Source organism: Papio anubis, chromosome 8, assembly GCF_008728515.1.
Source record: "Papio anubis isolate 15944 chromosome 8, Panubis1.0, whole genome shotgun sequence".
NCBI classification, from domain to species: Eukaryota; Metazoa; Chordata; class Mammalia; order Primates; family Cercopithecidae; genus Papio; species Papio anubis.
In genome coordinates this window covers 95,899,778-95,925,852 of record NC_044983.1, presented here as the reverse complement: position 1 = coordinate 95,925,852, position 26,075 = coordinate 95,899,778, and the positions used below count along the sequence as shown (strand labels likewise).

The 26,075-nt window shown below is 40.9% G+C and overlaps 1 protein-coding gene and 1 long non-coding RNA gene across 4 annotated transcripts in view; one reads left to right on the top strand and one right to left on the bottom strand.

Moving 5' to 3' along the window:
• ANKRD46 (ankyrin repeat domain 46) overlaps nucleotides 1-8,716 on the top strand; it is a 42,981-nt gene extending 34,265 nt beyond the window's left edge. For all 3 annotated transcript variants that reach the window (XM_003903029.4, XM_021942541.1, XM_021942540.2), the window contains exons 4-5: nucleotides 1,241-1,399; nucleotides 6,724-8,716. In XM_003903029.4, coding sequence (XP_003903078.1) covers nucleotides 1,241-1,399; nucleotides 6,724-6,940 — 376 coding nt within the window. In that variant the 3' untranslated portion in view covers nucleotides 6,941-8,716. The remainder of the gene's footprint in view (nucleotides 1-1,240; nucleotides 1,400-6,723) is intronic.
• On the bottom strand, nucleotides 693-25,894 carry LOC116276389. The gene is made up of 2 exons (XR_004185889.1): nucleotides 23,320-25,894; nucleotides 693-2,643 (listed from the first exon to the last, which is right to left on the bottom strand). It is a non-coding gene; the product is annotated as an uncharacterized LOC116276389 (long non-coding RNA).
• Between the last annotated feature and the right edge of the window lie 181 nt (nucleotides 25,895-26,075).

The window sequence follows — 26,075 nt, the reverse complement described above, 5'->3', positions numbered from 1 at the left end:
AGAAAAGAACATTTGTTGAAAATCTATGAGCTGGACCCTGTTTACTTGTTAGCTCATTTAGTCCTCAGAATGAAGAGCTCTCACGATAGGTGTTTTCTTCATTTTACAGATTTGATAGTTAAGACAAAAAAAGGATTGGACAAAGTTCACACAGTTTATAGAGGATTTGAAAAGGTCACAGTTTATAAGGGACAGAGCTGGAATTTGAACCTAGTTCCGCTGACTCTAACGCTTGTGTGCCTTCTGTCATGTAATGCACCATGTGAGCTTCGTAATCTCCCTGGAGTCCAAGATCCTTTTTATACTGAACAATTTGAGGAAGTCATGGGGCTTTTTGTTTGTTTTAGTGATACTCTGCTTTTTCAGTGGGAACGATGTCAAGTCACCTGTAAAACTGAGCTTGACCTTTAAATTACAGTTACACACTGCCCTAATTTATTGATGCCATAACGCCCCTAAATCTGAATAAGACAGTAAATGCTTCTGTTTCTGCAGGACACAATGGGGTAGGAATTGACTGCAGGATTTAATGTGGTTCTCTCCTTAAAATAGCTGCGTGAACCACGGCAGCTTATTTGACATTTTTTTCTTAGACGTTAAAAAAAAGTACTCGTCTCATAAAATATAAATATCAAATAAGAATGAGTTTAGAACTAGATTTATCCACTTTTTTTTTTTGACTATATGTTCTCTTTTTCCTTTTCCCTGGAACTAAAAAAAAAAAAGAAAGAAAGAAAAACAAGGGTTAATTCAAAATTCAGCTCCACTGGATGTTTGGCTCAGCTCTGGGTTTTACTTTTGAGTTAATTGGACCCATCTTTCCCCCCCCCCCCCCCCGGTGATTTGTTTATTCTTCATAAACACTTTCTGTAGTACAATTCAGAAAAAAAATGGAGGCACACGGCTATAACGTCCACCACAATCTGCTGTTGAGGAGACATTCAGTGTGAGGATGGGGCTGGAGGTGGGGGACGTGTTTGGGTAAGAGGATAATGGCCTCTGTGATGAACTGTGCAGAAATCCCATCAGGCAAGGTCTGATTGCAGCCTGCTGGTCAAGGCTTATGGTAGAAAAGTTGCAGTGAGCCAAATACTCCTTTGGTTCCCCACGGCCCTAGGGTAGGTCCTAATTGGGCCCATTCTTTCTTCACTGAGATCTATACAAATGGGTACTAAAAATGGAACTGACAATGTAGTGTAACTGCTATGATGGCTTCTTTATTTTTATGAACTTTTTTTAGCAATCATCAAGGTGCCACCCCTTTAGTTCTGGCAAAGCGCAGAGGAGTAAATAAAGATGTCATCCGATTGCTGGAATCTTTGGAAGAACAGGAGGTAAAAGGATTTAACAGAGGAGCCCACTCGAAACTGGAGACCATGCAGACAGCTGAGAGTGAAAGGTACCGGAAATTTTTTTTTTCTCTCACTGTATTATTCATGCTGGACTTGAACTTCTGGGCATTCCTCCTGCCTTAGCCTCCTGACTAGCTGGGACTGTAGGCACATGCAGCCACGCCCAGCAAGATAATATGATTTTAAGGGGAAAGTCACTTTAAGTACCTGGATTTGTGGTAACTTTGTGAACTTTAATATTCACTTGCTTTTAAGTGCAACTTGAACTTTATATAGGACCTTATGGCTGCAGATTACAATTGAGAAGCTATTAACAGAAAGTACTACATGTCATGTGCACATAATGTTCTGTTAGCCACCTGCTGTATTGACAGTACAAAGAAGAAATAGTAACAACTGAATCTAAGGGAAGGAAACTGGAGCTTTGGTTTAAGTACAGGTCACAAAAAGAATGGAATTTCAAAAAAAAAGAGAAGTATAAGTAAAGCCAAGAACGTGGGCAATTTTAGAAAAGACCAAAAGGTAGTTTCACGGATAGGGAAGTGGACTGCTGAGAAACAAGAAAACAGGAGAGGGAAAGCACGATAGTATTTAACACATGCACAGTTCAGTAATGTGAAAGTGAAAGTGATGATCATATGAGTTGAAGCTAATGAAATTTGGACTCCTGTAAGTAATTGAAGCTAAGATGTGGTGACTGACTGGGTCTTGAATAGCTCATCATGTCTCATCTAGAAGCAATGGAGAACACAGTTCAGGAAGCTCCAAAAAGGTGGCAAACCATCTTTTCTCCTGACATCACTGGGCTCAATACGTAAAGTTAATAGGCCAGACTTAGTTCCAGTAGCATATAGTCTGATTGACCACCATGCAGTTTATACACGTGAAGGAAAAAGGATGCTGAGCTTCCATAGTCTCTTCCCAACATTCTCGGTAGGTTGTAAGTAGAATAAACAAGGGCCCACATCAGCTGTTTACCTAGTAGCTGATGGACTAGGACTTGGATTTAGAATCACATAGTCCACTTAGACCATTGGGATCCTTGTTTCTGTGAGTTCTAGATGAAATCCTCTCTGTTTTTCATAGCTCACCGTTCATTTGATTCCTTTGTACCTGTTTTTGCTTTCCTCCTCTCTGTGCCAGTTGATGTGCTCTTTGGGGACCATTAATTCCGCTCTGAAGCTTAGGTCTGTTTTGTTTAGATACTTTCAAGCACTTAGTACAGTCCTGAGGAAATCCAGGAGCTTTACTTCTGGAACAGTGCATACTCCTCATGAGTGATCACTGAAAGCTGACAGATAAACAAGAAGTCAGAGATGTATTTACAAGCCCTTTTTTTTCTCTCCTGTGTACTTTGGATTGACAGAATGGCATAAGCACTTTAACAACATTGAGTTAACTATTATTTGTTACAGATTTGTTCCTCCAAAATAACTTGAAATTTATTTTTATCTTTTTATAAAATAACATTAAGTACTTTAAGCTTCTTTACCATGAAAAACAGCCAAGAATGTGTTTTTGTTTGGAATATTTTTAGGGCCTTTATTTTGTTAATAGCCAGTTTCTTGGCACCTCTTTAGCAGAAATATACTTTTGGCCTTAGTTTGCCTCAGTTGTGATTACTTACTAAGAAGTGATTAGTACAAAAAAAAATTCCATTGGATGAGCAGTTGAAGTACTCCTGCTTCCTTCACATACCTGCCATTTCACTGCAGCATGAGAGTTTGTATTAATTGTAACACTGTGTAAAGCTCGTTTCTCAAAAATTGAGTTATTAACACTTTTATTGCCTAGTTTTCCTATCTTACTTCTACCCCTCAGTTTCATGGTAGAAATTCAGTGGTTGAAGTTTAAATCAGGAAGTTGAAAGGTAATGTCGTTAGGAAAATGCAGATGAGGACTACAGTGAAATGCCACTTCACACCCACTAGGATAGCTGCAATTAAAAAGATAATAACAAGGTCGGGCGCGGTGGCTCACGCCTGTAATCCCAGCACTTTGGGAGGCCGAGGTGGGCGGATCACAAGGTCAGGAGATCGAGACCACGGTGAAACCCCGTCTCTACTAAAAATACAAAAAAAAAAAATTAGCCGGGCGCGGTGGCGGGCGCCTGTAGTCCCAGCTACTCAGGAGGCTGAGGCAGGAGAATGGCGTGAACCCGGGAGGCGGAGCTTGCAGTGAGCCGAGATCGCGCCACTGCACTCCAGCCTGGGCGACAGAGCGAGACTCCGTCTCAAAAAAAAAAAAAAAAAAAAAAAAAAAAAAAGATAATAACAAGTGCTCTGAAGGATGTGGAGAAATTGGAACCCTCATACACTGCTGATGGGAATGGAAAGTAGAACGGCTTCTTTGTCCTTCAAAAAGCTACACATAGAGTTACCGTCTGACCAGCAGTGCCACTTCTAGGAATATACCAAAGAAAACTGAAACATATGTCCACACAAAAGCTTATATATGAATGTTCATAGCATCATTATTCATAATAGCCAAAACGTGGACACCACCCAAACATCCATCAGCTGACGAAGGAATACACATCATCTGTTCATCCAGTGGAATATTATTAATATGATTATTTTGTACTGATACATGCTACAGCATGGATAAATTTTGAAAACATGCTACATGGGAGAAGCCAGGCACAAAAGGCCACATATTATATGATTCTGTTTATGTGAAATATCCAGAATAAGCAAATCCATAGAGACAGAAAGTAGACTAGGAGCTGGGAGAAGCGGCAATGGAGGAGTGACTGCTAATAGTACAGAGTTTCTGATAGAGGTGCTGAAAGTGTGCTGGAATTAGAAGAGATGGTTGTATAATTTTGGGAATATATGAAAAGCCACTGAATTGTACAGTTTCAAAAGGTAAATATTATGGGATGTGAATTATATCTCAATAAAAAGTAGAGGAAAAGGTTTAAAGAGATTGGCTAGCACACGGCATTATGGCATAATTGTGTAACAGCTTTTTCTAGAGCAGAAGATAAAGCAGGGTTTTAAATGTGTTTACTATAATATTTTTCATTTCTCTTAGGAGTCCCCCGAGACAGCACAACTTCTACAGGCCTTAGAAGGGACTATAAATCAAGTTAATGAAAGATATTTCCCCACTCCTCCATATAAACTCTTAAGTTTAATTCCTTTTTACTTTGTAGGTGTGGGATAACAAAAACAGTTTAGCTGTCACATTTTTTAAAAAAGGTACACACAAACACAACCCCCAAAGACAGTGTAGATACCACGTTTTTAAAAAAGGATTACACACACACCCCATTATGTTAGAATCAGATATTCCCTGGACAGTAGAAAGCATTTCATTGGATAAAGTCTTTATAGAAGATCCTGATTGGCAGCGCTTCATGAGCTCTGAAGAGCAATGAGAGAATGCTCATTGAATTTTCATTTTATACCTAACATGTTTGAGTATAAGGGCATGTCAACTCATAATCAGTAAATTTTACATAGGCCAAACTAAGCCTCTCCAGAACTTTGTTATCCATTTGTGGTTTTACTCTTTTAGGCCTTCTCAAAATTCTAATCTTATTTTTAAACTTGCTCTCAAGTTGTCCGAAATTACTGTATTGCTGTAGATTCCCACTGAAAACATCATCTCTTATTCAGAGAATAAACATGTTTTAATTATTTAAAAAAAAGTTTGGGTGTTAAGTAGACTGGCCCATTAGGAAGTCAGTTTCCCATGATCAGAGAAGACCTCTAATGATGGTAAAGGCTGAAGGACTTTTGTTTGATGGTATCAAGAAGTAAAATAAAGTTGTAGGTTAAAAAAATGCCAGTTGTGCATGTTTACTCATAGTTCATAGTGAATGAGACTCTTTAAGAGATTGTTTTATGGGAGTTAGGAAGGATAGTAATGAACTTTGATAACCAGTAGATAGTTGGTTCCTATGATCATGGTCATTGTGGCTTTAATCTAAATGATACCCTCTTATTGGGCCTGTATGTTGTGACATAACCATGGGTGCTCTTCCCTTAGTGCTTCCAAGTACCAGAGTCAGATGCAGTTTCTCTTTGTGGTAGTCATATTTCTCATTGATAAAGTTCTGAAAACCAGAATCAGTGTTTTTATGGTATTTGCACTACCTTATTTTCAATTAGACTAGCCTTTATGCAGAAGAGAAATGAACATATTCTGTCTTATTGTACAAGATAGAACTAAAACCAGTAGGAAGAAACTATTAAGAATTCCTAATGACTAGGCCAGCTGTGGTGGCTCATTCCTGTAATCCTAGCACTTTGGGAGGTCAAGGCAGGTGGATCACCTAAGCTCAGGAGTTCAAGACCAACCTGGTCAACATGACGAAACCCTGTCTCTACTGAAAATACAAAAATTAGCCAGCCATGGTGGTGTGCACCTGTAGTCCCAGCTACTTGGGGGGCTGAGGCAGGAGGATTGCTTGAGCCGGGGAGGTGGAGGTTGCAGTGAGCCGAGATCACATCACTGCATTCCAGCCTGGGTGGCAGAGTGAGATTCTGTCTCCAAAAAAAAAAAAAAAAAAAAAAATTCTGATAACTAGACGAGTCCACATGGACAACAGGCTGAAGAGTAAGCTTCCATTATTAGAGAATTACACTTAAAGAAGGAATTCCTTCATTGGTCAGATTATTGAACTAAATTAATAAAAATTCCCTTTAAACTTTAAGATTCACACACACTATATAAGTGACTTTTTAGATTTACTCATCTTTCCCACCACTGCCCCCTCAAACAGATATTTGTTTTCTCAGTTCTAGGGCCTAGAAGTCTGAGATCAAGGTGTCACAAAGTTGGTTTCTTCTAAGGCCTCCCTGCTTGACTTGTAGATGACTGTCCTCTTCAGGTGTCATCACCTGCGTGTCTGATTATTCATATTAATACATTCTTAAATTATGAGTCTACCCTTTGAATCTTCTAAATTTAACATAACAATAATGTATTGTGGTTTAATATCTTGATGGAAACAACTCATTTAACCTATTTCAAGACTTCTGCTCAGGACACCTTAAAAAAAATAGAGATGGGGTCTCGCTATGTTACCCAGGCTGGTCCCGAACTCCTGGGCTCAAGTGATCCTCCCTCCTTGGCCTCCAAAAGTGCCAGGATTACAGGCATGAGCCGCCATGCCCAACCAGGACCTTTTTAACAGAATTTTTAACTTGACTTTACTAAATTCTAAACCAAGAGAAACATACTCATTACCATTTAGCAATTTACAGTTTAGGATATATTGTTCAGATACATAAGCATGTAAGAGTGTATATATGTGTGTGTGTGTGTGTATTTGGTCTTTTCTAAATAATAGTCCTATAGTTTTATGTTTTTGGAATTGCTGTGTTTTTTAATGCCCTTTTTGCTCTTTCTTCTTCCACAGTGCTATGGAAAGCCATTCACTCCTCAATCCCAACCTGCAGCAAGGTGAAGGGGTCCTTTCCAGCTTCCGAACCACGTGGCAGGAGTTTGTGGAGGATCTGGGCTTCTGGAGAGTGTTGCTTTTGGTCTTCGTCATTGCTTTGCTGTCTCTTGGCATTGCCTATTATGTGAGCGGGGTGCTGCCCTTTGTGGAAAACCAGCCTGAACTGGTGCATTAAAGGAGCTCATGGAAGATGAGGCAATGAATTGCCTATTTCCTGGCTTCCAATGTTTGTTCTCAGTTTCTCAGAATTTTTCTTAGTGCAAAGCAGTGAGGGCGGTACATGTTTCTTTTTGCATTTTTAATTATTGTAATCCTTTTAGATAACGATGTGTTCATTTGAACTAACTACATATTATGATCAAGTATATTGCATCCTAACGCTACCTCTGACTCAACCTGACTTTGTAGGAAAACCTGCACATAGCCTTGTTTGGTAAAAACACAAATGACTAGAGAATGGAAGATAAAGGAAGAGGCTAGGAAGTCCTTGCTATCAAAACCTTATCCTAATATAGGACCAATTGAAGTATTCAAAAAGAAAAACAATGTCTTATATGATTAGTTTTTGTTGGTGGTTTTGTTTTCATTTATTTTTGCAAGAGCCACTTTTTATTTACTGTCTCTAGGGACAAGAGATAATTTAAAACTTGAAGTACTTTTTTCAAATCTTGTGCAGCAAATTAGTATTGTTAGAATCTATTCGGCTTATTTTAGTATTTTTAAGTCTAGTCACAAACCAAACAAAACTTTTGAAAGTGAGCTATATTTTGTTCAAAGGTGATTGATTTGATCTTATATTTATTTGTTTTTAGGTTAATTTTTGATTTTTTGTAAACTGCTTTGCTCGTTAATATCTGTGAAAAATAAACGAGTTCATTTTGTTCACTTTCCGATTTTCCCTAGTACCCTATTCATCAGAGATAACCATTCATCAGAATTACAGTCAGAAAATCCTTTTTCTATTGAAGAGTTAGCAGGGAAAAATAATTCTGATATTTAACTGTCATAAATCTGTAGTGCTATTATAGTGAAAAATTCAGTTCTATAAGCTAGCTGTGTTGTCACAGTTTTATCATAGTTCATAATTATTTCATGTGCAGTTCTATTTAGAGGCCCTGTTAGACTTTTAACAATCCCATCCATATCTGTAATTCTCTGATGGCAAGAATGGATGGAGCATTTCTGAGTTAACGTGCTGAACAGTATTGTACTGGGTGTCATAAACTCTTTATGAATGGTAATATTATGTAAATTGAAATCTGGCCCTCAAACTATATTGCAGCTTTCAGCAATATGTTTGAAGGCCTCTTTTGTTAATGATCCTGTAATGTATGAATTATGTTCTTGAGTTATTAAAAAAAAATATGAAGGCTTGGTAATTATTCATTGGGTAAAGTCAGGAAATTGTAGTGAAAGAACTAATGGTTTTGTTTTTTGGAATACAGGCACCTAAGCTATTGCTAATTGAATTGCTGCTAGAATTAGAAATTACGCTTTAGAATAGAATTGGTATTTCTGTGATTCTTTTTGCTTCTTGGTGTTTTCTCTTGTATCTGTATATCTAGTATTGAGGCTCGCTCTTTCATGTGGCTTTATCCTCTCTCTAATAGCTGTTGTAAAATTCCTGAGTAACTGGCTGCTTCAGGATCAGCTTGCAGAGTCTTGCTTTTAGGTTAGATACAAACAAAGTAAATCATAGTTGGTGTAAATACAGCAAAAAACAGCTGGCTTTAGAATGGAGAACACTACAATTCAAATTTGAAGTATATTCAGAAGAAAACTTTGCTTTACATTTGTTTGTAAATCTAAACAAATATGCAAAATTGGTCAAAATGTAAGTATATAGCATTTTTGAAGATTAATAGTTCCTTGTATGTGCTGATTTTGTATTCTGTTCTCTGCATTCATCATTCAGGAATACTACCAATAAATGTATTTATATATCCCTTAATTATGATTTGTCTTTTTTTTTTTTTTTTTTTAAGTGTATTATAGTTTTTCTTGTAATTTGGGGATTTTGTAACGGATTGCAATTAGCTGCTTTTTAAAACACAGCTTTTTTTCAAACCTAATGTAATAGGTATATTGAGTTTCATTTATGTTTGCCTTATAAATACTCAAACTAGTTTGAGTGAATTGCTTGTAGATTTAAGGGTGATGATAATAACTACCACAATTAAGCCCCTCCCAATTATGCAAGTTTTTAGCATGCCTCACCTCATTTTACCCTACGCTCCCTTGAGCACTACATGTCCCCAGTTTATAAGATGAGAAAATGGACACAGGGAAGGCTAAGTAACTTGTCCAAGGTCAAACAGGTAGGTCTTGGTAGAAGAGGGATTCCAGATTAAGGCTCCAGCCCCAATTATGCTTGCTCTTTCCTCCTGTCCCACTGTCTTTCATGAATCTGGAAATGGAACCATGTTTATTCAGAACCTCGCCTGATACCATTTCAGCAGGACATTACTAAATTTTCCACTCGTGGTCCTATATACTTACTTTTTTTCCTTTTTTACACATCTTCCCAACGATAGAAACTTTAATACTCAAAGTCCAACCCTGGCTTGTCAGAAAGTCTTCCACAGTTAACCGTACCTGACTGCCTCCTTCCCAACCCCTCCCTTCCCCACCACTTACCACACCCAGGTTTATTACTTGTATTTTGCATTCCTTCATCCGTTTCTCTGTAAACATGATTTTCTTTCTAACTTGTTTAATTGTAAGCTTCATGAGAGCAGGGACTTGGTCTGTTTTTATAACCTCATCTGTCCACAGAGCATCCTGTAGAGCTCTTTGTACACAAATACTAATAACATTACTTCAATACCTGTAGCTATATTTTTTCTTTTCAGGTTTAATAGCTCTTTGCCTTTTATGCATCCCCCGCAACAAGCTGCAGGTGTGAACTGTGTTTGGTCCTCCTTCCACAGCGCGTCTGTAGCTTGATGAACTAACTATACAGGCTGGCAGTGTGGAGACCCCACACCTGTGGAGCATACAGGCTTCTGATCAGCGGCACCTGCCATAAGTTTACCGCTTGGTATAGAAGCCCAGGAACAATGTTCACCTGCCACTGCTGCTGTTTTGGTTTCGATGTTTTTATTTCAAAACCAGGCCTCAGTCTTTGACTTGTGAAATTGTTTATGCATGTATCAAAGTGCTTTCAGCTGCAAGAACCAAAATCCAAATTCAAAACAGCTTACCCCATAGGAAATGTATTTGTATATGTAACTGGAAGTCCAGTCACATAAAGCCCATTTACATAAAAAGGTAGGGTAGACCCCAAGGGTGACATCATCCAGAATCTTTAGCCCAGTTCCCTTGTGCTCTTGCCTTGCCCTCTTTGTTGACTGCTTCCTCCGACTGGTTCTGTGATGAGTACAGAATTTTTAGACATCACATCCATTTACAACCACGTAGAGAAGAGACCGTCTTTCCTGTGACTCCCTCTTAGGGGACTTTGATGCAAACTTAAGCTGTTTCATTGGCTGACATTATATCACATACCCCATTCTCACACCAACCAATACCCTCCACAGGTTGACTTAGGCCTGGATTGATGAACCAGTCATTGGCAGGGGTGGGGTTGGTAGAATTCATATGTTAGGCTTGGACTAATGGTTTTAGAAGTGATTGGGGCCACTCCTGGCAATCAGTGGGCAGGGACCATAGTTGTTTTACATCCCACAGTACATGGGACAGTTCAGCCTAACAAAGGATTGTTCTACATCCCACGTGATTCTTGAATGTTCTGCTGGACATTCATGTGTTTAGAAAACAATTTTAGATATCTGAACCTAAAACCCAGCCATTTCACATTTTAAAACAAGATATTATTTGGTATAGTGTTAATGTATCATAAATTTTCCAAGAATACAGCCACAAGATAATTAAGGGAAGATTCGACTTCATTTTGTTCAAAACTTTATCAAGAATTGCACCGCTTTTTAAAAATCTTGTTATTGACAGCAGTGCTACTTATACTTAAGTCATCAACATAATTCTACTACAGATATTAATGATTTTGTTGTTTCTTCTAATGTAGTTGGGCCTGAGCATTTACATATTGAAATATACATTTTATTATAAATTTCTTTCCCTTTATTTTGTGTTTCTATTACATAATTTATGTGAAATCATTTTATTGATTTTGACAATTGTTAACTCCTACTTATCTGAGACCCATCGTATAGCTTAACTTATTTAATCTTTTTTAAGACAGAGTCTCACTCTTTTACCCAGGCTGGAGTGCAGTGGTATGACCTAGGCTCACTACAACCTCCGCCTTCTGGGTTCAAGCTATTCTCCTGCCTCAGCCTGCCTAGTAGCTGGGATTACAGGTGTGCATCACCACGCCTGGCTACTTTTTGTATTTTTAGTAGAGATGGGGTTTTCGTCATGTTGGCCAGTCTGGTCTTGAACTTCTGACCTCAAGTGATCTGCCCACCTTGGCCTCCCAAAGTGCTGGGATTACAGACGTGAGCCACTGCGTTCAGCCTTATTTAGTCATCTTGATGTAACTTTTCCAAATAGTATATCTTGGAGTGAACACCAGGAAGTAGCTTTTCCCAAAGTTAATAGAACATTTTGGGAAAATGAGGCCAGTGTCTGATTAAACCACCTTTAAAATTGTTCAGGACGAAGCAATTCCAGCTGTGCTAAAGTAGAACTTTGGGATGAGGTTCATTCCTTTGTGCTCCAAGTAGATTCAAAACTATTTTCTAGGGGGGGATCTTGGCCTTGGCTCCCCTCGAAGCACACATAGGCTGGCATTCTGTTCTGTTGCCCAATCTTGACTTTTCACAGCACAACCAGACTGCTCCACAGCCAGAGGCATAGGTGTCTGCATTCACCTGGGGACAGAGATTTGGCCACACTCCTTAGATGTCAAGGACTACAATCTGGAGTTCCTCATTACCTAACACTCCTTAAAAGCTTAGCTGATAACAGTATTTAGAGAGTATTGCTTGGAGGATGTTTTAGAGCAACACTGTCCAATCAAACTTGGCAATGTTGAAAATTTCCTATATGCTGTCCAATGCAGTAGCCGCTTGCACCTGTGGCTGTTTAAATTACATTAGAAATTCCTTTCTTCATTATATTAGCCACATTTCTAGTACTTTTGGGCAGCACAGGTAAAGAAGATTCCATTTTTACAGAAAGTTCTCTGGGACCACACTGTTGTAGAAACTGCCTTGAGTTCAAGTCAGGTCAGTGGAGAGCTGGGTACTTGAACTGTGCTAATGGTAGTGCCCAGCCCAAATGCTTTTACTGAACTTTTCATTAATAAGTGGTAATGCTATACTTACTAACTCAATCTCCACAAATGCTGTTCTTATCCACACCTCACCATTAGAGAAACTAAGGCACATGAGGCAGGTTTGAATAGCATGCCCAAGGCAACATGACCAGTAAGCGGCAGAGCTGGGATTTGAACTCAGCAATATGGAACTGGGGTCTCTTGTCACCATCATGCTGTTATGCCTGTCTACTTAGTTGTGATGCGATTGTCTTAAAGTGAAAATTGCATTCTACCCTGTGGATTGGACCATTGGATCTATAAAGGAAAGCTACTGAGGATACTGTTGGCACCATTCTTTATGAAGACCCCTGACAGGGAACTTTTGTTTCTTACTGCACACAACTGCATTTCTGCTGAGCAGTTACCTTACTTTCATTTTATGTTCTCTAGGAGTTGCGTAATGGATCAGGTAGAATTTGTCTTTCACACTGGATGCCGAAAAGCTTAATGCTAAATTTGGGTTTCACCACAAGCAACTGTAATATACGTCATTATGATGATTTACTAGAACCTCATTCCTATGTATTTTAAATCCTCATCTTTAGTTTCATTTTCTCATTCTAAATGTTCACTTTAGCCTACTTAAGTTATTTTTAGATTATGATGGGGGGTGGTGGATAGTTAGACAGCTATTAGTATGAGTTGATATGACTACCATAAAATTACTTTTTGATTTCTGGAACATAACAGCAGCAAATGTATTGACCTTTTGCAATTTGAAACAATACTTTGTTGCCTCATAATCAAAATGTAGTTATGGTTTCTAGCGTACCTGGAAATGTCAGTTTACCTTATTTGTGTCTTTCTGTGTTCCAAAAAAGTATTTATGTTCAGCTGAATAAACAGATCTTATTCTAAACTATGGAAATCAAATGATCTGAGTTCTATTCTAGCATTCTGATGAATCATTTGAATGAAGCCTGAAAAATGAACATTAACAAGTTACTGGAATCATAGAATTTTAGAGCTGGGGCATTAGAAGTCATCTGGAGTAGAGAGGGATGGGGAGACCAAGGGGAACTGAATCACAATGGTCCCATTCTTAGGAAAGGAGCAGAACCATTATTTGAATCCAGACACAGTCTGTTGCTCTTCCCTCTTCCATACTACCCCTCCCTCACATGCTGCCATCACCGGCCCCCCACCTCAGTGTGCCATTCTAAATATTAAAATTATAATAGTCTGGTGGGTTCTGTGTACTTTCATAGGCCAAATATGGACTGATCTTGATCTTTTCATCAAACTGATAGTCATAGCTGAGGATGTGGATTTCTGTAACCTAGTTTCTATTTTTGTGTTAACAGGAGACTCACTCTAAACTTACCTTCTCTTGATGAAAAATTTTCTTTTGAGAAACTCTGCCACTTCTCAAAAAAAAAAAAAAAAATCCTTTTCAATTAATGCACTTTCTCTGTAAAGCACCTTGAACCATGGAAATACTGTGAGCAAGCTGAGCAACAGGCCCCAGGGTTTCAAGAGCAGACATGATGTTACCACATTTTGCACTGGCTAGTCACGAAACTTTTCTTAATAGGAAAGCAATTATTTATTCAAGCTCATTGTCTGCTGCATACTTTTGATTCATGTTAGAAGATCAATGGCTGCAGGAACGTTTGTCAACTTAAGCCCTGGGATTATAAAATGCCTTTTTTGATGGCATTAAAGAAAAAATTTACTGCCTGTTTCTCCAGTCTGCCAGAGATGTCTTCAAGGTATTAATTAAGCTCTTCAATGTTTTCCTCTGTATCCTTTGCCACATCTTTAGAAGCATCTCTGAAAAGGCAATGAAATATGTGTGAAGATGGGGGAATAGGGCTTGGCATGGTGGCTTACGCCTGTAATCCCAGTACTTTGGGAGGCCAAGGTGGTTGGATCACTTGAGGTCAGGAGTTCAAGACCAGCCTGGCCAATGGTGAAACCCCATCTCTACTAAAAATACAAAAATTAGCCGGGTGTCGTGGCACGCGTCTGTAGTCCCAGCTACTCAGGAGGTTGAGACACGAGAATCACTTCAGTGAGCCCCAGGAATCACTTGAGCCCCAGAGGTGGAACTTGCAGTGAGCTGAGATTGCAGCACTGCACTCCAGCCTGGGCAACAGAGTGAGACTCTGTCTCAAAAAAAAAAAAAAAAAAAAAAAAGGAAGAGGAAGAGGAAGAACACTTAGGATAAAAGTATCATTGTTTCTGCTTAGGAATCACTTTTTTCAGGATGTTGAATAGATTCTTCTCCCTTTTTTCCATAGAGATTTATTATTGTTTTGTTGTTTTTAATTTGGATTATTTTTTCATGTCTGAATTAGTTTAAGAATCAATTTAAACATAAGCTCTGACCTAGGGAAATTTCTACTTAAAATGCACAATAGTAAATCTTCTAAATTAAAAAAATAGATAAATATTTGCTGGAATCATTACAAATTAATGTTTGCGTATATTATTTTATGGATAGATACATCTTGGCAAATTTCAATGGTTTTCTTCTTTTTCACAGTATCCCTTTATGTACATTTACAATTTTATGGTATGCAACATCAGCTTTACAGAATGCTTTTGTGTTTTTATGTGTCCCTAGGCCAAATTACTTTTTGGAGGTTCAAGAATAATTGCTAGCCTAATTCTCTTGCATCTTTATATCATAAATTGCAAGTAGGAAATGTGGCATTGAAGAGTTAGTTATTTCTCCCTATGATTGGGCTATGAGAAGATTATTCTCTGCCACAATAAAAGTTGCTCCTTTTCTTTGGGGATTAATTTCTAAATTTGAAGACTCCGGGTCACAGTTGTCTGGACCGTTTCACCGAAATTTCAGCCCATAAGAAATAAAAATAGATTTTGAAGTAGTTTCTAGGTCACTGGCACAGAAAGCTGGCAAAAATCTGTAACTTACTTTGGATAGTCCTAGTTAGTACAATTCCACCAGCACAGTCTGTTCTTTTAGATTGTGATTCAAGTTTAGGAGAAAAGAAAATTTAGAGATCCTTAAATGTTACCCTAACCCCAAAAGTGCTTTTGCATTCTTACACTAGAACTTTAGTTTGGGTAATTCTCTTTGTAGATCCCCTGATTTAGGGTAAAGGTAGGCATATTTAACCAGCTAACAGTTCTATATTTCACCTTATTGAACAATCCACATTTATTTGTTATTTTAGGTAAGTTCCAATTTTGGATCAGACAGTGGAGGCTGTGGTTATACAAGAAAACACGTAGACTTGGAGCCAACAAATCCTGACTTAATATGAACTGACCTTGGTCAAATACATTTTCTGAATCTGTTTTCATGTTTAAAACAAATAATAGCAACCTCACAGACCTATCATGATTAATAAAAATAATAATTATGTTATTTAAGTGCTGCATGTGTACTAGGCCCTACCAGCATTTATACTGTTATTATCCCCATAAAGAAAGTGAGGCTTCAGAAGTTAAGTATGTATCCTAAAGTCAGGGGGTAGAGTCAGTTTTGAAACCAGATTCTGCCTAACTCACTCCAGTGATTTTGTGCTCAGCTATTATGCCATCCATGGTGCTTCTTTGAAGGAAGACCCACATCTGAAAGGACCTGGTACTCTGTAGGGACTCGATGTCTGTTATGTGTGTTTTATTGACCAAACTCCAGCTTCTTATGGTCAACTCATCTACATACTATCTCAAAATTTCTGATATGCTAAAGAAGTATTAATAACTACATTATCAGTTACAAATCCTGTTCGTGGTTTTTCATAGCAATGGCCTTATAAGAGCCCATGGAACCTTCCAGGCATCCTCTCGGGAACTCTAGCAGTCTCTTCTCAAGAAAGCCTCAATAGAGCCCAGAGACCTTTCTAGTGATGGGAGAAGGAAAATGCCCGGGCTTCTAACCCCCGAACTGGCCAATCTCAGGTTTACATTGAACAGGGAAGTGTATACTTTTTAACCAATCATGAAATTTTCCAATGCCCAATGCACATCCTGTGACACTCAAGAGGATGATTTTGATTGAGTTCCATGAGCAAAAATCCAAATATTGGTAGTCACCATTGCAAAATTCAAAAGGTATTCCTCTAATAGAACTGCTGTCAGAGCTAAGAGTCAGTGAGAATTATGGAAGCTTATATTTTCTTTCTGGTTGAGATTTTTTTTTCTGTTTAGGAAGCATGAAACTGTTCTCTCACGATTTTTGACACTATAAGACCCTAGAACTGTGGTGACATCATCTTGCCTAATTACAAAAGAGTTCTAATGGCTGAGCTCAGAAATCCACTCAACTTCTTATAATCTTCAAAAAGTATGTGTTGGTCACAAGAAACAGGAATGCACTACATCCTCAATGAACACCTTCAGCTATTGTCTGGTCATCATTCTGGAATTCTCATTCTGGGAAGTGCCAGTCCCAGTCCCCAGTGGAGAGAGCTCTATCCTGTTTCTCCTTGACAAATTCTACACCTTTTCAAGGCCTGCCCTGCCCCAACCTTGAGCTGCAGGTGGAAGAGAGGCTTGAAGGTAAGCAGCCGCCTTGCTCCCTGCACCTGGCTCAGAGAATGCTATAAATACCAGGGTCCTGGAGCTCCCCACCCTCGAGATGATGCTGTTCTACAGACCAAACACCTGACCTTGCTCAGAATGCAGTTTCTGTTAAATAAACAGGCTCATTCATTCTCACTATAAAGAAGTTATTCCAATTCCAGAGTTATGTGGCAGAGCCTCCTTACCCCCTTTCTCCTACTGATTGAAATTCTTTGTTGTCTTTTTGTTTGTTTAAGATAGAGTCTTACTCTGTAACCCAGGCTGAAGTGCAGAGGCGTAGTCTCAGCTCACTGCAGCCTCCGCCTTCTGGGTTCAAGTGATTCTTCTGACTCAGCCTCCTGAGTAGCTGGGGTTATAGGCATGCGCCAGCCCACCCAGCTAATTTTTGTATTTTTAGTAAAGATGGGGTTTCACCATTGTTGGCCAGGATGGTCTCGAACTCCTGACCTCAAGTGATCCACCCACATTGACCTCCCAAAGTGCTGAGATTATAGGCGTGAGCCACCAAGCCCAGCTGAAATTCTTCATTGTCTTTAACGGAATCCTAATGACTCAGCCAACAGCCTAACTTTGGTTTATCGGTTTACAACTGTTCAAATAACATTCCCAGCCATGGAATAAATACAGACAGTCAACTTATTTCAATGTCAACCTTTTAAAATAGGTACATGTATATGATGTTTTTTGTCATTTAATTTGGATAAAATAAGTAGTAACGGGAAACACAGTGCTTCTGAGTTACAAGAATAGATGTGAAAAGATGAGATGCCATGCCTACCCTCAGCCAGCACCCCACAGGACACACACACACACACACACACACACACACACACAACTTGGTGATAACCTCACCATTTACCAGATGCATAAGAAAATAAACAAGGCACTCCTTGTCACAGATACTCACTCTTTGGTGACTGCGAGGCAGAAGAGTGTGGTGGTGAACACAGGGGTCTTGCAATCAGACAGACCTGGGTTTGGATCCCCAGCCTACATTATGATGGAGTGGCCTTGGGCAGGTTACCTACCCCCGCTTCCCTAGCCTCAGGTGCACCATCTGTTCAATGGGTATATTCCTTCCTGACTCAGCTCATCATCTGTTACATGTGAATAGTAACGCTAACCAGGGGATCAGCTGCAATGTGTAAGCCGCTCAGCGCTGGTGTTGGTGCACAGCAGCTCTCAATAATCAATGTAATTATATGATTACTTCCTCTAGGCCAAGCACAATCTAGAGCTCTGCCTTGTGCTGCATTTGGAAGCATTTATTTGCTGAAAGACAGGCCAACCTCTATTCCTGTGTAATTGGTTAGGTCTGCAGGCACTGGGTAATTGGGTTCCCAGATGGCTTCAGCTCTTCTTTGAGCTTCCATTAAATAATACCTTAATTATTAGCTCAAGAGGACATTGAACACAGTCCCTGCCAATCTTCCCAGCCTTCCCTATCGGAAGCCAGGGACAGTTGTGGAGGGGCAGGACCCTTCCTGTGAGCGTTGAGAACTGAGATGGGCAGGGGAGAAGCAAGCCCACGCTTTCTGGTTCTATATATTTATGATTGTATCTGGTCCTGGCACATCTCTGCAGCTTAACAGAACTGGGATTTTTTTTTTTTTTTTTTAACCTTCCCCACATTTACAGAGAAGGACACTGAGGCTTGGACGCTTTGCAAGACAAGACAGAAGCTGAGTCCAGGCCGTCTAACCTCCAGGTCAGTGTCCTGGGCTCCTGAGCCTCAGAAGGCAAGAAAGAAGGGACACAGACGTCAGCGTCCCTGATGGATGGGGCTGTCTCCGTCACGACTTGTGTCATGGAGCATTGTCACAAAGCTCTGCAGTTAGGAGGCAGAGCGACCTGCTACCACCTGTCCCCTCCTCTCCAGTCCTGCCCTGCAGGCAGCCCGGGCACCTGCTGTCTTCCTGGCCTCCCAGATCCTCAAGACGGAGCTCCAGGAACTATCCCTTCCTCCGCCTGGGCAGGACGCCACCTCCACAAGGCAAATCACATCCATTTGATCTTGAACAAAAGGCTGCCGTGGTGTCTGAAATGACAACCCCCAGGCGGGTGATGTCATGCTGTTTTGTTTGTCTCCATGGACTGTGTGGATCCAATTTCAGTTGTGAAGAAAACGGTCTGGGGAAAAAAGTTACTTCATTCGGAAAATTCCGAGAAGCCATAAATACAGCTTGCAGCTGAGGAAAGCACTTTCACACTCAGACAATGGATTTGGGTGGAAGAAAAGACTTCCCACCCCCAAGGCTGAGCCCCTTCACTCCCACCCATCGCCACTGGCAGCCCGCTTCTGCCAGCAGATAGACGTGTGCATGGTTCTGGCAAGATCTCAAGCAATCCCTTTCCCCAAGGAGACTCTCCATGACCCAGTGGCAAGTTGGCAGGGGATGTGTTTTCCCTGGTTCTCATCCTAAATTGTCTCCTGCCCAGAGTCCATTCCTCAAGTATCGGGCACTTCCCTCTCGTAAATGGTTGACCTGCATCTCTGAGTTGCTGTTAAAGCAAATTTAAAATAACGTTTTGTTGTTTTCATTTCTTATTCGCTCTCTAGCCTTGCAATCTCTAGTGAATCCTTTTTGCCTTTCTTACTCTTTTCTTTTTTCTTTACACTTGGCACGGTGAGAAAGAGGCAGAAACAGAGGGTCAATGTTATTGCTCTTTTCATGAGAAACTTAGCGTATAATTCCCAGTCCAGATCTTCAGCCCTAAGTCAGGAGGGAATCGTCCCTGCTGGGAAAGACCAGGGCCAGAAAGCTTAGATCCAGGGGGCAACTTTTCTAGAGATGTTGCTCCCTGGATTCTCCCACTTTATTTTTTTAATCCCATAAAAACAATATGGCAAAATAACAGAATCTTGGAAGACAGGAGAAAGTCTCTCTAGACCACCCCTCCTTTCATTACTTGTCTTCCTGGTGCCACGTCCTGTTGGCCACTGAGCTCCTCTCTGTCTTCCCTGCTCCCCTGTGACTCCTAGCTTTGTTAGGGCATCCTTCTTCCCTGGGTCTGGCCTCCAGGAAGTTGTAGCTCCACGGCATTCCCCAGGCTCTCAGACTCATCTTTCCTGAAACTCTCCCACAGCCTCTTATATCCATCTCCAAAACAGTTCCCAGAGTCAATGGGTCCCTTGCGTTTAGTCCTCAGAACACAAAGCCTCCCTCCCTTTGCCTACAAACCACACAGACCTCTGAGCAGCATGTGCAGTGTCAGTGCCTGACCATTGCTGGGGAGGAAAACTTTTCTTCTATGCTCTTACATTCAGTGTTTAGGGGCCTGTACATTAAAGTGACAAAAGACAGATTAGCAAAAGAAAAAGCCAGGCATGGTGTGGCTCATGCCTGTAATCGCAGTGACTCTGGAGGCTGAGGCAGGAGGATCCCTTAAGCCCAGGAATTCAAGGCTGCAGTGAGCCCTGATCATGCCACCGCACTTTAGCCTGGGTGACAGTGAGACCCTGCCTCCAAAAAAAAGAGAAAAAAAGAAAACATACTATTATTCAAATTTGTATGTACATGAGAGTTCACACACACACAAAAGCTGAGGAGGTTAGAATCTGGGGCTCATATGCCATCTTAATAGGGAGTGGGCAGATGCAGAGGGGAACTTCTACGTGACCAAACAACTTAGGAAAAATAAATAGATTCTTAGGTGACTCCACGGGAAGTATGTATTGTCTCCATGGACTGCGGGGATAGTTTTGTGACAATATCTGTTCAGGCAATTTCTTATCCAGGTGATACCTTGTGTTGACTTATCTTCAGTGATAAGAGTCAATCTTCTCTTCTTGTGAAATTCCTGGGAAAGGGATTTATTATAGTTGAATTCTTTGGGGAGGCTTTGCATTTAGGAAGATAAGGGGAGTTCAGGAAGAGCCTCTTCCTGCAGCTGTTGATTTTCAAATGTCCAGCTCAAAATACTCCACATGGTCCTGTGGCATACTGCAGACCTCTTCAACCTGCAAGTCTTTCCTCTAGAATACCCTGCCAGCCACCAGCAGCCTGTCCACAGGCTGAGCTCAGGGCCCAAGCTTTGCTCCTCTTCCAGGCCTGTACTGACACTGGCCCAGGTCTGATCAGGCACCCAGCCCCTAGTTCCATGGCTGCCCGTGTGAGCTTCAGTGGGCGACCCACCACGTGTGCCATGTTCGGAGGGAAGCTTAGGGAAGGGAGGCTGGAGCCAGGCTCATTGAATCCCCAACTCCTCACCCAGCTCCTGGCATACTGTAGGAGTTCAATAAATGTCTGAGGAACAAATGGAGGAGACTCTGAATGTTTTGTGAGGGCTTCCTCAGGCAAAGCATCACAAGATGATATAAGGATACAAAGCCAAAGCTTTTAAAGAAAGCCTCATTAACTGAGTTAGTCATGTTCTGAAGTGGCTTTTATCTTAATGGAATTTCACTGTATCTCAGTATTATTTGAAGTAAAGGAGCCATCAGTTTGGGTTTAGGAAATGTGGATTTTCAGGGTCTTGGGATTTGATTTCTAGATGTGAGTTGTTTTTCCTCATACACCAGAACCATTCTGTAGAAATATAATGCAAGCCACTGATATCATTTTAAATTTTCTAGTAGTCACATTAAAAGAGTAATAAGATACAAGCGGCTGGGCATGGTGACTCATGTCTGTAATCCAGCACTTTGGGAGGCCTAGGAGGGAGAAATGTTTGAGCCTAGGAATTCGAGACCAGCCTGGGCAACATATTGAAACCTCCCCGCCCCCTCAATCTCTGGCTAAAATAGATTGAAAAATTTTGGGTCAGGTGGGAGCTGGTATTACACCTGTGGTCCTAGCTACTCGGAGGTTGGAAGTGGAGATTGCTTGCCCAGGAGGTCGAGGGTTTCAGGAGCCACCATCCCACCACCACACCTGGTCTGGGTGACAGAGTGGAGACCCCTGCATCAAAAAAAAAAGAAAGAAAGAAAGAAAGAAAGAAAAAAAGAAAGAAAGAAAGAAAGAAAAGAAAGAAAGAAAGAAAAGAAAGAAATAAAGAAAGAAAGAAAAGAAAGAGAGAGAGAAAGAAAGAAGAAAGAAAGAAAGAAATAGGAAATAAGAAAGAAGAAAGAAGTGAACTTAATTTTAATCATGTATTTTATTTAACCCAATATACCCAAAATAGTATTGACATGTAATCAATATTTAAAATTATTAATGAGATATTTTACATTCCCTTTTGTACTAAATCTTTGAAATTTTACCCTTTCAACACATCTCAGTTGGGACTGGCCAAATAAATACTCAGTAGCCACATGGCCAGTGGCTGCTACAGTGGACAGTGCAGTCATAGACATATGTCGTCTGAGTATTCCTGGAAGGTCCCCGAGAACTATGACGCTAAGCAGTGGGCAGTGGCTCTGAACACACAGCTGCAACCTAGTGAACCAGAGGCCCAGGTCTGTCTGAGGTCACGAGGCACAACCAAAGATAATGCAGGAAGAGTCCAGAGCCTCTCTCAATTCTCCCAGTCCTGGGACAGGGCAGGATCCCTCCAGATCCACCTTTTCTCTATCGTCTCAGTCTGCTCAGACCTGGGCTGACAGGCCAGAGGTAGGAAGTGTGCTCCTGCTGGTGAAACTTTATTACTTCATTCAACAAGTACCTACTAGGCAGCTACTACGGACCAGGCTCTGCTCTAGGACTTGGGATACAGCCGTGAACAAAACAGTTGCCTGCCTTTGAGTAGATAGACAATGAAAAGTAAACAAAATAAATAAGCAGATTGAATAATGTACTGTAAAGTAGTGAGTGTTGTGAAAACAAAGGAAAAATAAAACAAGGTAAGGAAATAAGAAGTGCTGGGAGTAGGGCAGGTTACATTAAATTCTGCGGTCAGAGCTGGCCTCAGGGAGAAGGTGAGATTTGAGAAGTTTGAATGCACAGGGTTGAAGGAAGTGAGCGAGATGGTCAGGAGCGTACCCCAGACAGAGAGAACAGCTAGAGCAGAGGCTGTCAGGTGGGCAGGAGCACAACAGACATGATCGAGAAACTACAAAAAGACCTGAATGTCTGGAGAAGACTGGGCAAGGATGAGAGTGTTGGGAGCTGAAATCACAGAGGTAAAGTATCAGGAAGGAGAGAGCAGATCACTTAGGGCCTTGCAGGCCATTGCCAGGGCACTAGCTTTAATTTTGGGAGAAATGAAGAATTGCTATGTGATTTTGAATGTAGTAGCAGTGAAGATGCCGAAGGATCAATGGATTGTGTATGTATTTTGAAGGTAAAGCTAGTGGGGCATGAGAAAGGGTAGTCAAGGATGACTCCTAGATTTTTAATTTGAGCAAATTGCAAGATGCCAGCCCAGGAAAGGCTACAGCAGGGACAGGTTTAAGGGAGAAGATCAGTTTGGTTTGGGACATGTTGGGTTAGAGATGTCTATTCAACATCCAAAGAGAAATGCCAAGTAGGCCATTGGAATTATGAGTCAAAATTTAGGAGAAGGGCCTGGCTAGAGATAGAATTTCTCAATCGTATTGGAAATTCTCAGCATATAGGTGGAATTTATAGCCCTGGGACTTGGTGAAATCATCTGAGGAGGGAGCACAGAAAGGGGAATCCTGAGGCAGCCAACATGAAGGAATTGTGGAGAGGTAAGGAGAATCAGCACAGAAGATAGAAGAGGAGTAATCAGAGGTAGGCGGAAAACCGACAGACTGCTGTGTCCTGGAAGCCAAAGGAAGAAAAAGGAGTCAACAGTATGGAATGCTCCTGACAGGTCAAATAAAATGTGAATGGGAAATGGGAACTAACCATTGGATTTAGCAACATGGAGGTCACTGCCGCCTTGATGAGAATGGTTTGTTTCCACGGCACAATGAGAATAGAAGCCTGGCTGGGGTGGGCTTCAGAAAGAATGTATGGGGTAGAAGTGGAGACAGTGAGTATCAACAGCTCTTTCAGGAGTCTTGCAAAAGGGGAGCTGGCAAGGTAAGCGGGATCAAACAAAGCTTTTCAGAAAATCAACCTTATTAAGGCATAATTTACATGCAATAAATTTGAAGTATACAATTTAATGATTTTTGACAAATGTGTGCATCCATGTAACCACCACATCAAGATATATATCACTAACATCATCCCAAAAGGCTCCTTGTGCCCCTTTTGTCAATGTCTCCCATCATCACCTCCCCAATCCCCAGCTCCAGGCAGCCACAGACCTGCTTTCTGCCTCTGAGATTAGTTTTGCATTTTCTAAAATGTCGTATAAACTGAATCATATAGGATGCGCTCCTGTGTCTGGCTTTTTTTGCTCAGCATATATTTGAGAAATATCCATGTTGCTTAACTATGAGTAGTTTTCCTGTTGAGTTATATTTCATTGTATACATATACCACAATTTGATTACCCATTACTTGTTGATGGACATTTGAGTTGTTTCTAGTTTTTGCCCATTATGATGAAAAATGGGATGAATATTTGTATACAAGTCTTTGTGTGGACATCCATTTCCTTTCTACTGGGTAGATATCAAGGAGTAGAATTGTTGGGTCATTTAGTGATGTATCTTTAATTTTATAAGAACTACCAAACTGTTTTCCAAAATGACTATATAATTTCACATTCTCGCCAGCAAGGCATGAGCTCCAGTTACTCCACAGGTTTATCAATACCTGATATTGTCCGTCTTTAAATTTTAGAGGAAGTTTTTGTTGTTTGTTTTTTAATAGACTTATCTTTGGAATAGCTTTAGATTCATAGAAAAGGTGAAAAGACAGTACAGGGTAGAGAGTTCCCGTATGCCCTTCACCTAGCTTTCCCTTATGTATATTTGTCAAAACTGAGAAATTCACATTGGTATAATACTAACAGCCCAACTATAAACTCTGATCAGATTTTTTTCAATTTTCTCACTGATGTCTTTTTTCTGTTCCAGGATACCACTCTGCATTTTGTCATCATGTCTCAGTCATCCCTATCTGTGATCATTTCTTAGTCTTCCCTTGTTTATCATGACCTTAAGGGCTTTGAAGAATACTGGTCATGTATTCTGGAGAATGTTCCTCAATTTGGGTTTATCTCATGTTTTCTTATTATTCAATAGATTTGAAGAATACCACAGTTGGGAAGTGCCCTTCTCATGAGATCGTATCAGCAGGTGCATGATACTAACATGACTTATCAGTGGTGATGTTAACCATCATTTGGTTAACAAGGTATGTGCTGGGTTTCTTGGCTCTAAAGTTACTTTTTCCCTTTCCATACTCTACTCTTTGGAAGTGAGTCACTAAATCCAGTCCACTCTCAAAGAGAGTGGATTTAAGCTCAGCTTCCTGGAGGGGAGAGTATCTACATATGCTATTTGGAATTCCTCTATAGAGAAGATTTTTCCCTTCTCATTTATTTATTTGTTGAATCACTTATAATGAAGGCATTTTTTTAAAGATGGAAAAAATAAGAGGTATTTATTTGTGTGTTGATGGAAATGATCCAATAGAGAGCAAATTATTGTGAGTTTCTTTAGTTTCTACAGCAAGTGTTGAAAATTTTTTTCACTGTTAGCTTTCCACCAGGCCTTTCCTCATGTCTTTTACAAATGCACTTCTTGGCCAGGCATGGTGGTTCACACCTGTAATCTCAGCACAGGAGGCCAAGGCGGGAGGATCACTTAAGGTCAGGAGATCAAGCCTAGCCTTGGCAACATGGCAAAACTGTCTTCCCAAAAATTTATAAAAATAAAATAAATAAAAATTTTCTTTTACCCACAATTCCGTTTCCTTAGGCCCTGTAGGAGGTCTGCTGTTAATGTCAGGACAGACGCTTCACAGCTGGCTGGTGGAACCAGGTGTCAGTTCTGGTGATCTGGCAGAAGTCCTTGGTACCTGGTGGCAGGGGTCGTCTCTCTCCCCAGCACTCACTCTTCACACCTCCTCATCTCCTCAGCCACTCACAGGAGTTCAGTGCAGGGCTGGGGAAGGGCCTGCGTTTTCCTCTGGGTAGGAAAGAGCCAGGTATCCATCATGGGGAGCTGGGACAGCTATAGGCCTCTGGAGGAGACTGGAGGGGCTAAGGGTCCGTGGGGGATAATTCAACGGGAAGGAAGCAGCAGATCGAATTTCTTGGCTCCAACTCAGAATCCAGAAAAATGGGTCCCGTGTTTCTTCTGTCCCTTTGTTGGGAGGATGGAACTCTAAGGACAATGGTCACAGCCACAAGCCCAGCTGGGGGCTCAGGAGAGACAGGTCTGAGCACCCCAGGATGCAGGAATGAGATATTCATAACTTTAGAGACCCAGGTTAGAAATTCAATGGTGGAAGTGACAGCCCGGGGAGAGGCCTAGGACAGATCCTGGATGGAACTTGGACCACTACCAGTGGCTTACCACCCCATTCCCACCCCACCGTCCCCATCCCCACCACACAGAGACCTCTAATCTGGCCTCCAGCTTGGGAGCTCCCCACCCACACACCTGGCCCTTGCAGGGTGTGGAAGTGGTGAAGAGAGAGTGGTGGTGACAAAGGTGACATCTCCTGGGCAGCAGAAATGGTCTCCAGGCATGTATTTTGCA